We start from the raw sequence: 18,271 nt of genomic DNA on the forward strand, positions 1-18,271 counted from the left end.
AGCGTGACGAAGCTGTAGCTGGCGAGCCAGCACCAGCGCAGCACACGGAAACGTCGTTTACCTTCCCGCTATAAAGCGGTACCTATTTATCTACTTGCACTTAAGAGTGCTTTCGAACTGCTAGGTGGGCAGGAGCTGGGACCGAACAATGGGAGCTCACCCCGCCGCGGGGATTCGAACCGCCGACCATACGATCGGCAAGTCCTAGGCACTGAGGTTTTACCCACAGCGCCACCCAATGGCACGAATCCCATAGAGACTTTCTGGCAGGACTGGTCAGAAGATAGGTAGAATAGGATGGGGCTGTGAAGCTCGATGCTGAGGAAGGGCCAAGTGATCTGGGAAGTGCATACCTTGATTATTATTATTAATTAAATTTGTATACGGCCCTATACCAGTAGATCTCAGGACGGTTCACAACATAATGGTGTATAATGAACAGGCAGCCAAACCTACCTGGGGAGAGCATTCCACAAATGAGAAACCGCTGCAGAAAAGGCCCATTGTTGTGATACCACCTCCAGATCTCTTGTGGGTCAAGTGGTTTACTTACTCAGGCCTGCTCCTGCCTTGCAGGATTTGGATTTCCCAACAGAGGGAAAGCTGCCTAACCTAGGGAGGCCTGACCTGAGCTTGGGTGAGACAGTTTGCTCCCTGTTTCCAAGGACATGTAGTCAAGAGCACCAGCTGAGCAGTTATCACCTATTTGCAAGAGTGCTCACTTGCTTTCTCACTCCAGTTCCATTGCTTGGGACAGGACCTGGTGATTGTGCCCTCCTCGCGCTTCAAAAGGAGAGCCAGGGAGGCGTGTCAAGTGTTAAGGCAATGTCTTAGCTCCTGCCAGGTTCCTTAGAGCTCCACTTTGAACTTCTGAACTGTGTAACCAGTAACCTGATTGATGTTTAAGCTGTGCAATGGTTTTTGGAAGAAAACCTTTGGCAATAATCAAGTGCAGGGTCTGAACACTGTGTTTACAAGTGGAGGTCAGGACATCCACGCTGACTGGGACTGATGGGAGCTTAAGTCCAACAACATCAGGTGAGCCAGAAGGTCCTCATGCCTGCTCAAATCATAAAAAAACAAAAAACCATTATTCTAGCTAGCATGTCTAGGGAAGGGAGTTAGGTCACCTACTAAAGCCTCTGCTAGGTGAACGGAACCAGGCTTATCTCTCATCCTCTAGCCACACAGGCATGGTAGTTAAAATGCTGTCCTACTGGAGGAAGTGAAAGAGGCATTCCTGCTACAGTGAAGATACGTTTGGAGGATGTTACGTCCTCATTGGTACAAATCCATTGACTGAGGTACACACACTGAAGAAATGAATACAGCTGGAGGCAGCAGTGCCATCTCCCCCTGCCCCCGCTCCTGTCCTAGCAGCAGCTCTGTATTTTTAACAAAAATACAAAAAATACAATGCTGCCACTATTTCTAGTACAGCATACCCCATACCAAGAAAAAGGCTTCATCATTTGAATTTCTATTTGTCATGCACTTGGTGACAGAGGTCCTGCTACCATCTAAGAGCAGTGACTGGTGTAGCTGATGCATTATTCCCAGAAGGCTAAGCCATGTTAGCCTGTTGCAGCAGAAACAATAAAAAAAAGACTCACATTGCGGCATAAGCTTCCGTGTATCCGATGAAAGTGCACTCTAGTCAACAAAAGCTGATGCCATAATAAAATACATTGGTCTTCAAGGTGCCGCAAGACTTTTTTATTGTTTTAGATTTATAAGCTGTTCAGGTACATGGGAAGAGGCAGCAAGTCACCTGCCACTTACTCCCTGAGTAGTAAGTAAAACAAATGGGAACATAGGAAGCTGCCATAGCAGATCAGGCTTCGTCCAGGCTGGCAGAGACTCTTCAAGGGGTCAGGCAAGCAGGGCGCTCTTGGCCACCGCTGCCCCAAATGCATTTACAGTGGTACCTCGGGTTAAGTACTTAATTCGTTCCGGAGGTCCGTTCTTAACCTGAAACTGTTCTTAACCTGAAGCACCACTTTAGCTAATGGGGCCTCCTGCTGCTGCCGTGCCGCCGGAGCACGATTTCAGTTCTCATCCTGAAGCAAAGTTCTTAACCTGAGGTACTATTTCTGGGTTAGCAGAGTCTGTAACCTGAAGTGTATGTAACCCGAGGTACCACTGTAGTTGGAGATGCCAGGGATTGAAGCAGAAGCCTTCTGCATGCAAGACACACTCTCTGCTTTGGAAATGAGTCAGTCCATCGAGCTCTCCTCTGGTTGTCAGCAGCTCTCCAGGGCATCAGGCAAGGGAGGCTCCCAGCCCTACCTCCCAGCGGTGCCAGGATTGAACCTGCAACACTTCTGCTCCCTACCACCGAGCTGCAGCCCTTCCCCGGGACACGACCTTCTGTCCGCCCCACGGAAGCCGCTGCGAGGTTCAGAACAGAACACGCCAAAGCGGAAGCTACCATTAGGCGAGGACGCGGGGGGGGGGGGTTGGATGAGCGCCATGTGCGGAGAAGAGGGAGAGAATACACCTCTCCCTTTGTTCCCTATGCAATGATCCCTTTCCTTGCCTACCTCCTGCCTCTGATCGGACCCCGCACCTGGCTGACACGGCACCAGGAAGAAAGACAGGGCAGAACGGGGGGGGTGTGGACTCTGGAGGGGAGGGGAAGCATCGCCGTAGGAGGAAGCGGAGTGTGTGTGCGCGTGCGTGTATGGGTGGCGGGGAGCGTCCCTTCCCTCTCTGCCTCCCAAAACTGGGCCTGGAAGCCGTTGGCCTGTTGCCATGGCTACGGAGCGGCATCCTCCCAACCCACTCCCCTCCGCGGCCCTGGCAGTCCAATAGGGGAAGCGGGAGACGCCGCGGGGAGTTGGGCGGGGGAGAGAGAGAGAGAGAGAGGACAGAAGGGGGGGGAGGCAAGGAGGAAGGCGTGTCCGTGGCGGAAAGGGCGTGGCCCCGGCGCCGGAAGTGCCTGCAGGAGCCGCAGGGTGTGTATCTCTGTGGTGAAAAGAGCGGAGCGGGCTGCCGCGCGCCGAGAGACGCCTCATTCCTCCCGGGGGACGACGACTCTTTTCGGAGGCCTGTGAGCCGCCTTCTCCTCCGCCTTAGCCGTCAGGTGAGCCGGAATCCCCTCCCCCACCCGGGCCCGAGTCGCGCGTGCAGCTGCCCTTCCCCGCCCCCACGCGCAGCGGAGCGGGGGGGGGGAGAGAAAGAGGGCAGAGCCGAGGTCTCCCCCGCCCCTCCCTCCGTCCCCTCTTCCTTCCCTTCCCCGGCTGCTTTCGGAAGCGAGGACGGGGCTGCCTCCGGCTCGGCTCTTCCGGAGAGAGGCCTGAGGAAGGCCGCGGAACCGCCGCCGCCTTTCGGTCCTGAGGCGACACCCCACCTAAGCGGCGGACTGAGGGCACGGGCAGCAGCCCCTCCTTGGCAGCGGGGCTCTCGCCTCTCTCCCCCCCCCACCTCGCCCCCTTTTCCGCTCCAGGGTCTCCGCCCGGTGGCGTCACCTCGCCTGCCAGCGGCCCCGCCCTGGCTGAGTCACCACCTTCTGCCCGGGGCTGGGCGGGCTCACCTGTCCGGAACGAGCCAGAGGTGGGGCTGCTCGCTTTTTTAGCCGCGCTTCTGGCGAAAGGGCCTCCACCACCACCCCGGCTCCCGCAGGGTTCAGGTCGCCCTTGCGGCCAGGGGAGGGGGCGGGGTGCCCCTCCCCTTTTTTAAAAAAACACCAAGCCACACACTTGCACAATCTAGCCTCTGGGGCTTTGCCCACCTGAAAAGACAGGATTTTTAGTGCCAAAGCAGCTTTAAGTAAGCTCACCTGGAAGCAAACCTCATGGGCTTCCACGGCTTATGACTACAGGCTTGGTCCCTTTTCTACATGAATGTTCGTCCACGGCTTATGACTACACACGATTTCTCCTTGCTAAAATAGTCTTGATTTCTTCCTTTCATTCCTTGTATTTTATTTTTAAAAGGCGTGAGATCAGTAGCATTTGCATTTTCAGAATACCTGTTCAAGTGGTGAGGTGCCAAATGGCCGGCTGGCTAACACTAGTAGTTTGATGGCGCTTTTAGGGAATAGTAGTTCTTACTGGTTAGCTATACCAAAACTTCAGTGGCAGCTCTGTTGGGGAAATGGTAACTGACCATTGTTTGGTTGCAGCATCTTTACCCTGCCACTTACCGTATTGAAGAAAGCTTTCAAGAGTGGCTTACAAAAATCCCTGTTACTCCCTCTTTTGCTGCTGCCCAACTTACCTGATGCACCAAATTTGAATCTGAACTCTAAAACCCTTTATGTCAAAAAATTAGTTATGTTTGTAATTTAGATAATATGTGTGTGACCAACATAAAAATCTTATTAAAAAAAATTGTGTATCATACTTTGAATATAATGAATGTGTGGATGGGTCTCGCACATACAGTGGTACCTCCAGTTGCGAACAGGATCTGTTCCGAAGGTCTGGCCAGATCCCAAGGTTTTTGCAACCCGAGAAGCGGTAGACCACTTCTGCACATACGCGCGCAGCGTTAGACCACTTTTGCACATGCATGTGTGGCAAAACACTTCCGGGGTTCCCGCTTTCACATCCTGAAGTTTACGTTACGTGAGGGTAACGTATCCCAAGGTGCTACTATAATTCTTTATATCACTTTAATTGCATTCTAGTTTGAACTTAACTGCCTAGAGACACATCACTAATCCATTAAAAACAAAAATCCTGCTCCCTGCTAGCTTTCACCAACCCATCAATTCCATAGTAGAGATCCTTGAATGCAGTTGCTTACATGCAGCTTGGTCTCTGTGTGAACAGGGTTATTAATCCAAGACTTCCTTTTAGGAAGATGTAGAGAACACAACAGAATCTGAGAACATGGACAAAAGGCAGGATATAAATGTACTTGAATCTATTGACTCCTAGAACTGGACACACATATTATCAGCAGCTCTTTCCAACACAATCCGTGATGATAGAGCATGAGGAAGAGCAGTCACCATCACAAATCCAATGGGGAACCACCCTTAGAGGGTGTTCAATTCTCTCTCCTCAGTGTCTTGACTAGTGAGAAGAAGTAGGCTTTTAACTTCTTCAGAATTCAGTTCCTCCCTTGAACTTCACACACCTTTCCAGGGTTTCTGTGTGCCCCTACTCCCTGCACAAGGAGCCTAGAATTTGATAATAACTTATTTAACCTAAACGGAAAGCCAATGTTACCTAGGGTGCCTCTGCTGTGAGAGTCCCTTGGAGTTACTAGGGTGAATATAGTGAAGATTATAAAGTCCATTAGAAAATAGTCATTCTGCACAATTAATAGTATGAGAGCTGGACCATAAAGAAGGTTGATCGCTGAAGAATTGATGGTTTTGAATTATGGTGCTGGAGGAGACTCTTGAGAGTCTCATGGAATGCAAGAAGATCCAACCTATCAATTCTGAAGGAAATCAGCCCTGAGTGCTCACTGGAAGGACAGATTGTGAAGCTGAGGTTCCAGTACTTTGGCCACCTCATGAGAAGAGAAGACTCCTTGGAAAAGACCCTGATGCTGGGAAAGATTGAGGGCACAAGGAGAAGGGGACGACAAGATGGTTGGACAGTGTTTTCGAAGCTACCAACATGAGTTTGACCAAACTGCGGGAGGCAGTGGAAGACAGGAGTGCCTGGCATGCTCTGGTCCATGGGGTCATGAAGAGCTGGAAATTATTAAACAACAACAACAAGCATGTTCTAAAATTAGTTAAGGCAGCTCATTTTTAAAAACATTCTAAATGACAAATAAAATGATTGATGCTTAAAACAATATAAAAGATGCAATATTTAATTAAAAGTAGTGTTCCATGCCTCCTAAAGGACAGGCATTGATTGACCCAGGTGTGCCTCTCTGGAAAGGCTTTTTCACAATCTTGGTGCCGCTAGTGAAAAGGCTCTCTCTTGTGCACATACATCACACATCAGTACAGCAAGGTGACACAGAAAGTTAAACAGATTTCTCAGAAATTTGAATGGGAGCAGGTGATTCTGTAGATACCATAGTCCTAGGCCACTTCAGATTGCATTGATAGAAGTATACTGACATTTTTTAGTATGCTTGATAAAGCCTATAAGTCAGCTTACTGTTGTGAGTGACCTTGCTGTAGCTGCTTGTGGTAAAGATGAATTAATATCAGCATGGTTGGGAGCTCTTTAAAAAATGATCAGGAAATGAAATATTGGGAAGTTAAAAATTACATAGTAAAATCTCCCAATATGAAGATTATTACATTATATTTTTTTATTATTATAAAAATATGACATTTCATTTATGGTAGTAATCCAACTAAGTCATACTCAGAGTAATAGATTCATTGAAATAAATGTATTTAAATTACTCATGCCTAACTTAAGATAATTGATTTCATTGGGTGGTAACTTTCACCTTTAATGGACATGTATCCAAATAATGGTCACAATAACCTGAACATTCTTTTCATTAAGATGGTTTTGCATGCATGGAAAGAAGGTGATCAATTGTTCCAAATGTCCAGTACAACATAGTCTTACAGTCCATATTGGCAAATGTCATTGAGTAATCGGTATAATAGTGGCCAGTGTTCTTCACCAGGCTGTAGTCAACATAAAAGGCCACACATCAGCTATGTGCAAGAAACCTATTGCAAATAGATAAGCTGAGTTTTTGCTTTGATATTGGAAGGGGCTTCAGGGACATAGTGTTCTGTACCCTCTAAAAAGTAACCACCAGCTGTGCTGCCTGCTGGGAGAGCATTCACATAATCCACAATATCTGTCAATACTGTAGTTGCTGTTGCGTCAGCATGTCTGTGACTGAATTATAAAGGAAGTTCCCCCCACCCAAACTGCCTTCAGAAAGCTACTGGTTTCCTGAATTTTAAGATGAAAGTTTTAGAACTGGAGTGTTGCTGTGGAAGCTTTCTCTCGCTTTTTCCTTCTTTGGTTGTAGCAGATAACAATTTTCTCAAAACAAATCTATTCCAATGTTAGTTTAACACCCATTTTGGTCATCTGCAGCTCTTGTTTAAAGTGTAAATATGGTGGAGAGAGATTGCCACCCTTATTATTTAAGATGGATTGAAGATGGCTTTTTTAAGACAGGAGAATTTGAAGCATCCCCCCCTCCTTTGGTGGTGTGGAAAGCTAGTAATGAGAACTTCATTTTATGAATGTCTCTTAAGTGGTTTAATTAGAGCTAGTTAAAAATTAACCAAAAAATTGCATTTTTCTGCATTAAAAACAATACCCAGGTCATTTGAAACACTTCATGTTAGTGTGTTTCCATTTTACTATATATTAAGCTAGTCAGATACTTCTCTGCCAATTTCCCTTTTCTACAGTATTTAACTGTCATTATTTTGCATCTGTTTTGATGCCTTGTGTAGCTCATAGAAATTAGAAGCAACAGACGACAAGCAGCTGTGAGTGGTGTCTTTATAATTGCAATTCCAAACTGTGACTTACCTCAAAGATCCTTCAGTACCAATTGAGTAACCTTGGAACATCTTCTGTTGTTACTTGCACTTTCCAGTGGTTTTCACTGATTTTTCTCAGATGGAAACATTTGAGAATCAGAAGTCTCCTTCAAAGTGCTAAAATCTTACATGTATTCTGTGTTCTCCATACATAATCAGTACCCAGGATTGTCTGGAGAATCATGCCAAATTTGGTAGATTTTCCTATGAGATACTGCTTCTGTCATGGCATTGAATCTTTTGTTCAGAGATCCCTCTATAACTTCCCCCTTTTCCAAGCTCCCTCATAGTGACCACAGAGCATTCATCTCTTGTCTGAACAAGGTAAGCAATGAAGAAAATTCAAACTGTTCCTTTGTTCATGTAGACCCAGACAGATTGCTCACATACTTGAGAGAACATGTCTCCTGAAAAAGGAATGAATTCAAACATAAAGAACTTTAACATGCCCTATTAGACAGTTCTAAATACTTTGAGCAAGATAACTTCTTCATGCAATGGGACTTCATTTTCCTTTGCATACCCCCAAAACCTGCTCCGGAAGATCCCCCACCCCCTGGAGCTTGGAAGGTGTGTAGGTGCTGCATGAGGTGGTGGATGAAAGTTAAGTATTGTTGCATTTCTGTTTGTGCACAGAAATGCTTGATGCAACCATATGGTAGCAAATTTTCCATCAAGGCAAGTTAGCAAGTGTGAGTAAAAGTTTTAAAGCTTTATGTTGAATTTTTAAAAAGTTGGAATGTTTTTATAGTCTTAAGAATGAAATCAGCTTGAGCTGACACATCAGAGTCCAGGTATTTATTGCACTTGTGAAGATAGTGTATAAGAGCAGTAGTCATCTTATTGCATATTTTGTTAAACTGGTGGCTATCTGTAATTGAGAGTTTGACTCTCAGGAGTCTTAAACAGGTGTAAGTTCTTTGTGCCCCAGTCACCAGCTTTGAAAATGAGTATCCAGGTATTCAGTTCCTTCCAGATAAAAAGACATGGTGTACCTGTCAGGCAAGAATGAGGGTTTTTACCACATGACTAAGTTCAAAAACTAGAAATAACGTTAATTGCTTGTAAGCAATTAACATGCAGATTTAAAAAAAATAAATAGCTGCAGCAGGGCCTTCTGAGTAAGGATCAGGACTGTGTGTGTTTAATCCTTCCTCACTGTTGTGATCCCACTATAAATCTATCCTCATCCAAGCTGCTATTAGCCCTGCTATTGACACCATTGGTGTCAATGGGAGCTTTCCTCTGGGAGCTAACAACAATGTATGTTTTGTGTTTGGGGGGAAGTGTTGGGGTTGTGTCCAAAAAGGGTTAATCCCTATTCATTTTTGTTTCAATCCTGCTCATCAAACGCTCCAGTAACTGTTTAAATCAGTCTTTCTTAACCTTGGGTCCATGGATGTTGTTGGACTACAACTCCCCTCTTCCTTGACCACTGGTCCTGCTAGCTAGGGATCATTGGAGCTGTAGCCCATTAACATTCAGGGACCCAAGGTTGAGAAAGGCTGGTTTAAATGTTTAAAAAGGTTGCATTAATTGCTTACATGAAATTGATGCTGCATGTAGTACAGCGTTAGTTCATTCAGCCCATCACTCTTGTCTTGCACATCTGACATCCATCAGATGTCAAAGTGATAAATAACTACCTGACATTCAGAAGACATTTTAAGGCAGCCCTGTTCAGGGAAGTTTTTAATCTGTGATATTTTAGTGTATTTTTTGTTTCTATGGAAGCCGCCCAGAGTGGCTGGGGAAACCCAGCCAGATGGGCGGGGTACAAATAATAAATTATTATTATTATTATTATTATTATTATTATTATTACACTACAGTGATATTTCCATTCCCCATAATCCTGTACTTTTCTCCTAGGGCATGTTATTTCTCTTTAATTCTGAAGTGCCATTATACTTGCACATATTCCCTTCAATAAATTGATTTACCTTCTGAAGGGTTTTTTTGGGGGGGGGGGGAAGAGGTAATGCATACTCCTAAGGAAACAGTTCTTGTTTCTAATGAAAAGAAACCTAATAACAATGCTGGTGTTGCAAATTCAGCAGGGAATCCTGTAAGCGGGAAATTGCTGAGAAGGGCAGAGACTTGCAAAGTGTTAGATAATGATTTATAAGAAGTGTAGTATTGTACTTTGTAATGGTCTTGGATAAAATTCTGCAGTGGTGGTGTGTGAAATGGTCTTCAACTATGACAACTTCTAAACCTTCCAAATTTGGTCCAGCGCGGAGCTCCTGAGAACCAGTTGATCGTCATTCCATTTCATTGCTCTAGTGCTGGAAAATGACCTTGTTGCTTGCTGCAAAGGAGCAAGGAGCACTGTCTTTAGAACTGAGAGACAGGTGTTCTCTGCAGAGGTTGCCTTTAGGTTGAAGGGGAAAGTGAGCCTGCTGACAGTTACTTGTATCCCATTTGAAGGGCTGCCTTGTTAGTTTATTCTCATACAAATGTAGCCATTGGTTAGCAAGGAGATTAATCTGTTCTGTTTAGTGGCAGTTGGGTAAAGCTATCCGAGCTCAGTATCATTTGCCTTAAGAAGGATACATCTAATTATATTGTGGCACAATCTTCTGTAGAGATTAAAATAGAAATAGTTGTGTACTTTGCGCTATTAGATGTAATCAGAGATGGCTATCCCAGAATAATATGATATATATACAATCATTCCCAAAGTTGCTGTTGAACAGGTCAAATTTCACAGACGATCAGTGACAGGCAGGAGAACAGTTCATAACAAACCACTCATAGATGCTACATCCCAGCACAAGACTCTTCCTTTTGTTACTTTGAAAGGGCCACACTCTACCACCTTGTTATATTGGTGGATTTTTAAACTTACTCCTATGTCAAGAATACTGGAGTCTTCCCTTGTCGTCACTTTGGAATAACCCATATCCTGATAGTTTACTTTCAGATTTACTGTATTTTATGCCTATCAAATCATAGTCTGCTGCAGGAAATAAACACTCCTTTTTTACTCTTGCTCCCCCCCCCTTTTTTTTTAGGAACAAACATGGATAAAAGTGAGTTGGTACAGAAGGCCAAACTTGCTGAGCAGGCAGAGCGCTATGATGATATGGCTGCTGCCATGAAGGCTGTCACTGAGCAGGGACATGAGCTGTCCAATGAAGAAAGGAATCTACTCTCTGTTGCCTACAAGAACGTGGTTGGTGCCCGTCGCTCTTCGTGGCGTGTCATCTCCAGCATTGAACAGAAGACGGAAAGAAATGAGAAGAAACAGCAGATGGGAAGAGAATATCGTGAGAAGATTGAGGCTGAACTGAAGGACATCTGCAATGATGTTCTGGTAATAGTCTAGTAGGAATGGATATAGCAGCATATGTTAAGGGGCTCCATCTGCTGGGAAGCTTGTGAGCTCAAGGCAGGAGCACAGTTTCATCGCTTAAGGATCTACTTTGGTCCAACAGCCAAAGATCCTTGCTTTGTAATTATGTTGTTTATATGCTAGGTGTAAAAAATTATTTTTATTTGATACTTGATAGCCGATGTGTACACTTGTATGGACCAAACCTATAAACAACACAAAACATATATAAACCGCTCTTCTATAATCTAGCCAATGAATTAAAGAAATATGACCTTGTATATAAAGCCACCAGAGTCTCATCTCCAAAGTTTTTTTTTAAAAAAGAACTTGGTGCCTCCTGATCTTCTAAATGTTGCTCAACCACAACTTTCATCATTCCTGGTCATTGGCCATGCTGGGTGGGGCTATGCTAGAGCATGTAATTCAGCAACAACTGGAAGGCTTTAGGTTAGGTCCTCAAATTGTAGATGTACACATAAAGGGGATCAGTTGAGGAGAATGTGTGTAACCTTGTGATTATATGTCTTTCAGGAACTGCTGGATAAGTACCTTATTGCTAATGCCACACAGCCAGAAAGCAAAGTCTTCTATTTGAAAATGAAAGGAGATTACTATAGATACCTTTCAGAAGTGGCATCTGGAGAAAGCAAGCAAAGTAGGTGGTTACATTAAAATCAGAAGCCTGCCTTAATGATTCTCTACAAGAACTGTGTGTGGTATTATTAAACTGCTCCTTGATGTCACAATAAATTTGTCTCAGTATTCTGAGAAAATCAGATGTTCTGAATGCAAAGGAATAGGGAAAAGAACCATTGGCTTCCTGTTGTATTCAACCATAAGGTGGCTGACTACCGTGGAAGGGCCAGGTTGAAAGGATTGCTGCTGCAGGAGACTTGTTTTTAGTATCTCCAACTTGACTAGAGGTTACTAAAAGGAGGTAACAGCAAATCACAAGGAATGGGTGTTCTGTATTCTTCCATTAAGACAGCAGTTCCCTCTAGGTGAGGACACATATATTGGATTTAGGAGTTGAATATGTCTAACAATATACACAGAAATTAAAATTTTCTAGTGTTGTAAATTATTTCATGAAAATCTTCCTACTACACATTTTGAGTAAGTAAAGCTTTTAAAAAAGCATTTCACTCATTCCAAGAAAGAAAATATTCCATAGGAGTCCCCCCCCCCCAAATGTTCCCTAAATTTCCCATTGAAAAGAAATCTTTGAGGGGGGGTGTACTCTTTCTTCCATTTACTTTTTTCCAGGCCTTTACATCTCTGCTGCAACTGAATGCAAAGGCTCCTAATGGAACCTCTGACCACAAGGAAAGATGTGGGAAGTTCCTTTTCAGAACTTAGAAGTGTGGGAAGCAGAAAGTATAAGTTGCTTGTACTTATCTTGACTATAAAGTCACAGTTTGTACCTGCATCTTATTTAATTAATCTGTAGTCACAGATGCTGGATCTGTGTGCCTTAAAACCTTAGATGGTCTATGAATTGGTTGTTAAACAAATATGTCTGTACCTGATACAAGGCTAGTGGCATTTCACCGTTTAGCCTACTCTTGCTATAGATTTTTTGTTTTTGCTTCCCCCCAATACTCTTTGTAGTGTTCTTGGAAGATCACCAAATATAGAACCTTGTAAAGTTTTTAGATATAGGGATCGTGTTCAAATGTTACTATACAGTATTAACTAATATGTGACACAACTTATAGCTACAATAGAATTTCTAGACCCAATAGAATTTGGTTCTGGATCAAATAGCTAAGATAGAATAGGAAATGTTTTACAGCTAGGTTCATGTGATATTCACATATAAGCGGTTAGGCCATACTCTTTGTAGAATGTCATATTTGTAATTGGCCCCCCCACACAAATATTAAATGTGTGTGTATTTAATCTAAGGTTTTATTGTTTAGGATGCACTGAAATGGAGCGATACTTGCAAAATGTATTCCTCTACTACAAAGAAGACTCTGGTAGTTCTATGCCCCTGCCCTCATGGCCTTGACAGGCTGCTACTTTGACAACATTTTTTCTTCATGTATTTTCCCATCATATCAACACTGACAAACCAGTCAATGTAATGACCCTGAGGACAAACTAGCTAATTCTAAGGAAAGACAATATTTCCTGAGTTGGAGTTGCTCTCACTCTGAGCTTTGGTTGTTGTCAGTGACTATGCATAGCCAAATCTTGCCACACAGTGTCCCTGCTGCTAGGTAGAAGATGGCCAGTCTTAAAGCAAACTGGTGCTGAAGCTATGAGCAAGTACAAAAAAGGTAACATTTCAGCAGTCTTTTGGGAAACATTTTAGGCTCCTAAAAAAACTGTTTTTGTGTGTAACAAAATGTTCACTACAGATCACTGTTCAGCCCTATTCTATGCAGGCACCTGTGTAAATGTTTCTGACTTGGAGTTGGCCATGTCAGGAAATATTAAAATTATCACCATCTTTTCTTGCAGCAACAGTAGCAAATTCTCAGCAAGCATATCAGGAAGCATTTGAAATCAGCAAGAAAGAGATGCAACCAACACACCCTATTCGACTTGGTCTGGCACTTAATTTCTCTGTGTTCTACTATGAGATACTAAACTCACCAGAGAAAGCCTGCAGTCTGGCAAAGACGGTAAATAGACTTAATATTGTCAAGAATGGTTTTGGGGAAACAAATTTGAGATACACGTTGAACAGTTGTGAATGCAACTAGAAATGTATGGCTTAATAAATCATGTCGGAGAGCTCTAGGAGCTCTTTTATATTATTCAGAAGAAAGATTAATTATTAAGTTAAAATAACACACTTGAAATTAGAGGTGGCACTTTTATATTCTAAGGAAGTCTGTCTTGGGTCTTAACTTGGATGAACACAAGTGTAATGTTATGCGTTTTTCGTCACTTAGCTAGCCCTATCTGTGCTTGGAAATTGAATGGGTTAAACATTCTTACGGCAGGAAGGATCAGAAGCAGAATAAAGCGAATTAATTATTTGAATTTGGTTTAGGCATTTGATGAAGCAATAGCTGAACTGGACACACTGAATGAAGAATCTTACAAAGATAGTACTCTGATTATGCAGCTACTTAGAGATAACCTTACTGTAAGTATTCCTTCGAAAAACTGGCTACACTTTAAATGATGCAGTGTTTTATAATTTTAAGTCTTGCCATCCCACAAATGGTTGATAATTCCACCCTTACAAACTATTTTGGATGTAGCACAAAGTTAGTTCCATATGAAAGAATGACTGCTGTCAGCATTGTGTGTGTGGAGCAGTCATACCTGTAATGGAAAACTAGCCAAATGCCCTTATCAGGCAGCTAACAAATTTGTGTGTTACCTGCAGGCTTCATGTACTCATTGTTTAACTTCATCTAATCTCCGGTCTTTAGTTCATCATTCATTAACTCTTCTACTCAAATAATACTGCTTTACTGAAACAAATTACCCCACTACCTTTTCCAGACCAATGTAATTAACTGCATGCTTTCAGCATAAACATGTTTGTATTTTCTTACAGCTATGGACATCGGAAAACCAGGGAGATGAAGGGGAAGCTGGGGAGGGCGAGAACTAATGGCTGTCACGCTTCACTATATGTTCAATGTCACTCTGTATCCTACACGTTATATCCCTTTGTGCGACAAGCAAAAAGAATAGTACATCGACTTCACAACCTCAACGTAGCAAACTGTCTGTGGGGTAAAAACAATTGGTTGGTGTTCTGTGTACATAAAATGGAGATCAATTGAGCAATGGCATTTTGAACCTTTCCTATTATGAACACTTACAATTATGATTACTGTGTTTATATTTTTTTTAACTGAACACTGTGATTATGGGTTTTGCGATTGCAGTTGACTTTACAAAACTCGAAATGATGGAAGAGTAGATATGAATCATGTAATTCATTGGAAAGATTATAATCTGGGATCAAAGTAGTCAAAGTACAATTCTGTTGTAAAGTTGTACAGAAAATTATAGAGATTATATTGTGACACTGCAACATGGAAGGGAAACAATCTATTGTGCGGCATTCCAGTTCAGTAGTTCACTTCTGTGAATTTAATAGGCACATTCATTCAGACATTTTTGTTTTTGAAATAATAATGCTGGACACGCTGCTTTTTAGCCAAATGCTCATGTCAAATGTAAACATTTTCTGAGGCCTCAATTTAAAGCAAAGAAAAACGGCAGCCTAAGTTCCAGACTCCTTAACAGTGGCAGAATACTGGGGCTTTGTCTATGGAGAAACAGCCCAGTCCTCTTTCTGTGGACATCGTCAAGCCCCTTCCCACAGCAATAAGTTAACATATTTACAATATGGACTATTCTTGGTAGTGAATTTTTAGAGCACTACCATGGAATTTCAACAGGATGTTTCTGTTTTTATGGCCTTATTAGTTGCTGGGTAGCATGCTAAAATTGCTAAACTCTTAATCTCCCTCCTCACTTCAGGGAGGAGGCCTGCTCCTTTGAAAAATCCGAAAGAGCTCTTCTTTGCATGGATTGTGTGCTCCCACCCAGTCCCATTCCGGCTTCAGTTTAAAGCCTGAGGTCCTTTGTGTATGCTGTTAAGTCCTTGATGATGGGAGCGGCTTAAATATGTTGGAATACAGGTCTCACTTAGATGCTGAAGGCTTGCCAGTGCTGCTGTAGTTCTCAGATCTTGGCATCTACCCACTCCTGGGTCACAATCAAGATCCTGTTAAACATTTTCCCATAGCTGCCTTAGGAATACAGACCATAAACATGCATATTAATTGTTAGCTTGAGATACTGAAATTCCAAATGTTCAATTGTTTATAAACCTGTCCAGTCAAATACCAGAATTCAATAGGAGTTGCATGAATAATGCAGAGGAAAGATTTGAATACTCACCCTTTTCAATCTTTTTAGTATCGTTCCTCTGCCTATAGCATTCCGCTTAGATCATAGAATCCATCTGTTCGTCTTTTCATCTGTCGCTGAAGAGAGAAATTCATGCACTGACTTCAAAATTCCCCTCTTACTAGCTGAACAAATTGTGCAGTTATACTTGGCGCTTGATAAATGCGGTAGTGAATGTGGAACCGAGCCTGTCTGTATATCTGGTAGCTCTTTTTGCGTTGTTTCTACTGACCAGTATTTTGCCTAAAGTTTGCTTCTGTGACGGTTGTATTGCCTAGCACACACACACGTGGTTGTGAGAATAGTATAGCAAAAAGAAATACCTGGTTATTGATGTACTAGATTTGTGTATGTCTTTTAAAACAGTTCTAGTTTCACCTTACACAATCGGGAAAGTGTAAAAGAATTCAAAGACAATAAAAAGTTTTATCAGTTGTGGTCTGTTGTTTTTTTTACACTTTTGTTTGTTACTGCCATGGCTGAATACTGTGGCGGTAGAATGACTGTGCTGTTTTATGTCTCGTAGCTTGCTTAACTGCTAAAGCAGCCTGTAAGGTCTGCACCCTCCCACACACCAAAAAAACCCCACCAACTCGTCACAACTGTATAGAGTTGGTCATTTCTGTTTCACAGGAAGAGTGAAAGAAGACACCTTGTGCAAGGCTTTACAGCATCCAAGCCTATCTACTGGACATCTGCCTTCTTATAGACAATAGTGAACGATTTTGAATATCATAAAACATGCTGCATTATTCCTTATTAAAGTAGCATTGGGTTCTTGAAATAGTTTAGCTTCTAGAAAGGCTTTGACGTAACATTGAACAGAAATGGCTTCAAGTGGCCCTTGATTTCTTAGCTTTCTGACATGAAGCATGAATTCATATTATTCAAAAGCTACCTTCGTTATGAAATCCTTTAGGAATAAGGTTTGTCCTATAAGTACAAGTAGCTATGACCGGCTGCTGGTGCAAATAAAGTTTCATTCAGCTTGTAGGTGCAAGTGATTGAAGTGTCTAAATGGCACTATGTGGGTTGTAATTGTATTTAGAATAGTTCTGCTGCAGAAGTCTAAATTGTACTTCCTTTAGACTTTTGATTCTTTTCCATTATTAGAATAATATCTTATTCTGCCAGGTATTAGTACCACCAGCTCCAAGGTTCCTATTAGAAATACAGTTTGAGGTTCTAGTTTTCTGATGCACTTTGTAATATCTTTAAAGGGATCTTTCCGATCTCTTTTATGAAAAGATGCTTGAACTCCCCCTGCAGAAAAAGTGCACAGGTTCTTTCAAATGGTAAGAAATGTAGCCAAAAGCAAGGACCCCTGTTCCTACAAAGACTAAGAAGGGCTCATCTAGGCTTCCTTTTGTGTCGTGTTTCTAGGCACAGATTCAGGCTTTAAAGCTCTCTGTCCAAGCAGACTTTTTTTTTGTCCCTGCCCTTTCCCTGGGAAAACCTGTGTTTTACCGCTGAATTGGAGCAAACAGGTTTTCTGCAGATTGCTGTTCACTTTATTCAGTGGAAAAACACAGGTGTTCCTGGGCAAAATGCCAAAATCAAAACTCTCAGATACGGCGCTTTAAAGCATGAACCTGTGCCTGGAAAGCACAGCACAAAATGAAGTCTGGATGGGCCCTTAATGTTGAATCTACACTTACTGATGATTTCAGAAGGGGTAGGTTACTTTTGTACTCTCCCAATGTGTTGAGTGCATGAAATTGGCACCAAACAGTAACACACTTCCTGCGCTACCATTTCAGAGTGCAGATAATGAGCTGTGTGTTTCAGTACTTCCTCATGAAGGAGACTCCATCTGTTTGGTTTAAAAGGCCAGGCTGAATCCTTCACTCTAATGTACTTGTTTTGCATGCATAAAGGGTTGTTTTTAATTGAGCATTCAAAGATGCAGCCCTCCCAACTTGCAGCCTGAAATTGCACCGCTTACAAAAAGTGTGCTTTCAATTTCTGCAGAATGTAAGCTAGCCTTCCAGATACGTTCCACAATTCGTTTGCTTGTCTCTCTATGTTGTTGGCTCATGCCCAAGTGTAGAGTACTTGTCTTAGAGCAGAAAGGGAAGAACGTGATAACTGCCTAAAACAGCTTTTCGTCTAGACAATGTTGAAAAGCAACTTGCTGCGATACCAAGCAGCTGCCAGTCAGCTGTGTTTTTTCCGTTTGAGGACTTTACCCTTCATAGGAAAATGAGAGCGATGTTATGGCCAGACTTTGAAAGACTTGTTCTAGTTCCTGAGCTGATTTTGCTGTTACAGAAAAGCCACAACTTAAACCGCCTTTGGTAGCCTATGGCTATCTGAACAGCCCATGTGCAGAGAGGAAAATGGAAAGGTATCTTGAGTAGCTATGAAGTAGTATGACTTGATGTAGCGATGCTGAAAGAAGAGATGCTTGGAGACAATGCTTTAAAGTGTGCTTGGTGTTACAGCTCCAGCAACAAGATTTGTGGCGTAACAAAGTTATTGTGGCATGAGCCTTTTTCATCAGATGCAGGAGCTATGGAGATGAGGGATGCAAGCAGGGACCAAAGGACTGGTCCTTTTTATTTCCCCTGCAATGATTGCTCAAGTTCTTT

At 42.7% G+C, this 18,271-nt stretch overlaps 1 protein-coding gene across 1 annotated transcript; it reads left to right on the forward strand.

The window, feature by feature from the left end:
- Positions 1–2,930: 2,930 nt before the first annotated feature.
- On the forward strand, positions 2,931–16,115 carry YWHAB (tyrosine 3-monooxygenase/tryptophan 5-monooxygenase activation protein beta). Its single transcript, XM_081011591.1, has 6 exons — positions 2,931–3,085; positions 10,465–10,766; positions 11,319–11,442; positions 13,257–13,420; positions 13,795–13,890; positions 14,311–16,115. The coding sequence occupies exons 2-6, from the start codon at positions 10,473–10,475 to the stop codon at positions 14,365–14,367; spliced, it is 735 nt and encodes a 244-aa protein (XP_080867717.1). The 5' UTR covers positions 2,931–3,085; positions 10,465–10,472; the 3' UTR covers positions 14,368–16,115.
- Positions 16,116–18,271: the final 2,156 nt, after the last annotated feature.

The sequence above is a fragment of the Podarcis pityusensis genome (genome assembly GCF_964106645.2).
Source record: "Podarcis pityusensis genome assembly, chromosome: 6".
Taxonomy (NCBI): Eukaryota; Metazoa; Chordata; class Lepidosauria; order Squamata; family Lacertidae; genus Podarcis; species Podarcis pityusensis.